The sequence below is a fragment of the Staurois parvus genome, unplaced genomic scaffold (genome assembly GCF_062004578.1).
Source record: "Staurois parvus isolate SC_StPar_1 unplaced genomic scaffold, SC_StPar_1.0 ptg000231l, whole genome shotgun sequence".
In the NCBI taxonomy this organism is placed as follows: domain Eukaryota; kingdom Metazoa; phylum Chordata; class Amphibia; order Anura; family Ranidae; genus Staurois; species Staurois parvus.
This window is the reverse complement of record NW_028318027.1, coordinates 2,062,234-2,065,544: the sequence shown is the minus strand read 5'-3', so window position 1 is coordinate 2,065,544 and position 3,311 is coordinate 2,062,234. Positions and strand designations below refer to the sequence as shown.

At 48.6% G+C, this 3,311-nt stretch overlaps 1 protein-coding gene across 1 annotated transcript; it reads right to left on the bottom strand.

Annotated features, from left to right (window-relative positions):
- Positions 1–1,286: 1,286 nt before the first annotated feature.
- On the bottom strand, positions 1,287–3,008 carry LOC149460399 (uncharacterized). Its single transcript, XM_089679762.1, has 2 exons — positions 1,561–3,008; positions 1,287–1,404 (listed from the first exon to the last, which is right to left on the bottom strand). The coding sequence occupies exons 1-2, from the start codon at positions 3,006–3,008 to the stop codon at positions 1,287–1,289; spliced, it is 1,566 nt and encodes a 521-aa protein (XP_089535888.1).
- Positions 3,009–3,311: the final 303 nt, after the last annotated feature.

Below are 3,311 nucleotides of genomic sequence, written 5' to 3'. Positions count from 1 at the left end.
GGACTCCTATCGCATCTATATAGACATGGGGGTCAAAACTCCCTTGTGGGGCACTTCGTTTGTGCTTGGTTGCATGGGGGGGGTTAGGCGGCCCCTTAAGTAATGGATCTGAGAGGATGTGCAATGGCATTATGGCATTGGCAAGGGTACATTCCCCTCTCCATTTCCCTATCAGTCGGGTCCTAATCTTCTGATCACCACAGATCCAGAATATATCCCCCAATGACATGACCTGGTTCTGGGTGAGATCTGACCGGGCTGTACTATAAGCAGCACAGAATCCCTTTGTGAAGTTCCCCAGAAACCTTCCTCCTCCCTCATAGTTGGCATAGCAGGTATAATTACCGGGATATATAGTTAAACCATTTGGGGCCTTTTCGTCTCCTTGGATTAAGGGGTAACGCTTCTTCCAGTCCTCACATAAAGACTGGTTCGTAGAGACGTTAGTATACAGGCTTAAGACACACTCCTCTATGGAATCTGGTAGGGTTAGTGGCACCGTCCCCAGATGTGGTCTGGCATGCCCACACACATAGCAGTTGGACTTATTATGCGAGTTTGCATTGTATCTCATCCATTCTAACCACAGATTAGTGTCTGAGAGGCCGGTTTCTACTGCTATAGTATCTTCGTATGTAGGGTTTGCTATGGCCACCATCTCTGCCAACGTTTTGATCTTTGGCATAAGTGGGTTATAGGTGGGAGCAGTATCTCTGGAAGATTTCCATCGGTTTGATCTATACATATCCCTTATCCGGAATTGTCCCATCACTCCCTCATGTCCCCAGTATCCCAACCAGTAAAGCCCCTCATCTCCTGGGCTGGGGTTCTCTATGGTGAGGGTGAGTGGCATAGTTCTCCCTGTTGGGTTTTCATATGAACATGTGCCTTTTTTAAATATAGTCAATCTATCAATTAGGCTCTTCCCATTTTTATCTTTGCGGTTTAAGGCACTTAGCGGTTTATACCCCCAGTCAGGCCCCGTATTCCATCCTACTGAGCCCCAGTATCTGCATTTGTCTCCCCAATAGTCATCCGTCACACATATATATATACTACTGGAGTGATCCTGACACGTAGTACACTGCCAAGGTTGTTTCGGACAAGGTGCTATGAAGCAGAAGTCAAAGGCAAAAGTGGCCACACGGGTGTTGGAAGAATTGTATCAAAATGTTATCAGGCCACTCTGTTCGGGTGTCCCACCTTCCCTTGTGATTGCCACTCTTTGTCCCCTACCCATTCCCGAAAGCACATACAAAAGGATATATGTGTATAGTCTCATGTTTCTAGTTGTCTTCTGGGGGTGCAACTTTCTTGCAGTGAGAGGCGTGGATCCAGGTACTCTTTCCTTCTAGCTTCACTGAGGTGGCCGTCACCAGAAGCACCTGGAAAGGACCGTCATATCTGGGTTCCAATGTGTGTTTCCGCAGAAACTTCTTGACCAAGACCCAGTCTCCAGGTTGCAAAGTGTGCGTTCCAGTGTCCGCCTCAGGATCTGGAATGGAGGAGAAAACTTGCACATGGATATTAGTCAACACACGTGCCAAAGATATCACATACTTTGTCAACGAGTCAGACTGCAACTGTAATTGTTGAGGATAGTAGGTACCCAGTCTAGGGGCGGACCCAAACAAAATCTCATAGGGAGACAACCCATGACTTCCCCTTGGTGTGTATCTAACGCTGAAAAGAGCAATAGGCAAGCTGTCCGGCCATCCCATGCCTACCTCTTGGGCCATTTTTAACATTCTTGACTTCAGGACCCCATTTAGGCGCTCTACCTTCCCACTACTCTGGGGATGATAGGGTGTGTGAAACGCAAGTGTGACCCCCAGAGCCCCCCAGATCTCTTTCGTGACATTGGCAGTAAAAGCCGGTCCCTGATCGCTTCCAACCACCTCGGGCACTCCATATCTGCAGACTATCTCCGTGAGCAGCTTCTTGGCAGTGGTTCTTGCCGTCTGGTTGGTTACTGCGAATGCCTCTGGCCATCCTGAGAACATATCCACCACCACTAGGGCATATTCAAATCGTCCACTTTTTGGCATCTGGATATGATCTATCTGGATCCTCTGAAATGGATATAGTGCCCTAGCCAGATGCTTGCTTGGAGGTTTCTCAGGTCTTCCAGGATTGCACTTGGCACATACAACACAAGACTTACAGAATCTGTCTGTGTAAGCCGTAATTCCGGGTGCCACATAGTATTTACTGATCAAAGAGTTCATTAGCATCTTGGACAGGTGTGACGCTCCATGTGCCCACTGCACTGTTGCCGGATATAAGGATCGGGGGAGCAAAACCTTCTTCCCCACCACCCAAAATCCTTTGTCCTCAACTGCTCCTTTCTGCATCCATTCCTTCCTTTCTTCTTCTGAAGCATTATCCTGGGCTTCCTGGAGTTGGTTGTCCTTGGGCTGATGAATTAACACAGACATCACCTCACTGCACATCTCTTCACCCTCTTCCTGCTCCCTGACCGCAGCTTGCTTAGCAGCCATGTCTGCCAGATGATTTCCTTTTGCTTCCATAGTGGTCAATTTACCGTGGGCCTTCACCTTCAGTATGGCCACTTGGGCTGGTAGTAAAAGTGCTTCCATAAGGTGGTTGATCGCCTTTCCATGCTTTACAGGAGTCCCAGCTGCCATGAGAAAGCCCCTCATTTTCCAGATTAGGCCAAAATCCAGTGCAACCCCCGGTGCATATCTGGAGTCCGTGTAAATGTTAGCTGTCTGTCCTTTTGTTAATTCACAGGCTTTGGTGAGGGCCCTTAGTTCAGCCTCTTGCGCAGACATGAAAGGTGGAAGAGGTCTAGCTTGCAGTACCATTGTGTCGGTAGTCACAGCATATCCAGTGTGGTAGGTGCCAGCATTATCTGCAAAACGGGATCCATCCACAAAAAGTATTAGGTCAGGATTTGAGAGGGGCGTATCATGGACTGTTGGTAGGTGTGTAGTTTCTGCCTGCATAAGTTCCAAACAGTCATGTACCACATCCTCTGGTGCCATGTCTTTGGTGTCTTCTTCTACTTCGTCTACCCCCCCCCCCCTGGAAGAGGGAGAAGAGTTGCAGGGTTTATCTGGGTGCATCTGACCAGGGTGACATGATCAGGTAAAAGAAGGGAGCATTGCAGTCGCAGATGCCTGGCGGCAGATAGATGTTTTGGTTGGGTTTGGTTCAGTATTGCGGTAATGTCATGGGGGGCCAGAAGTGTGAGTGGATGTCCTAAGACCAAATCTGCCATTTTATCCAGAAGAAGATGAGCAGCAAAAACAGCCCTCAGACAGGAGGGACCACCTCGTGCAACCGGG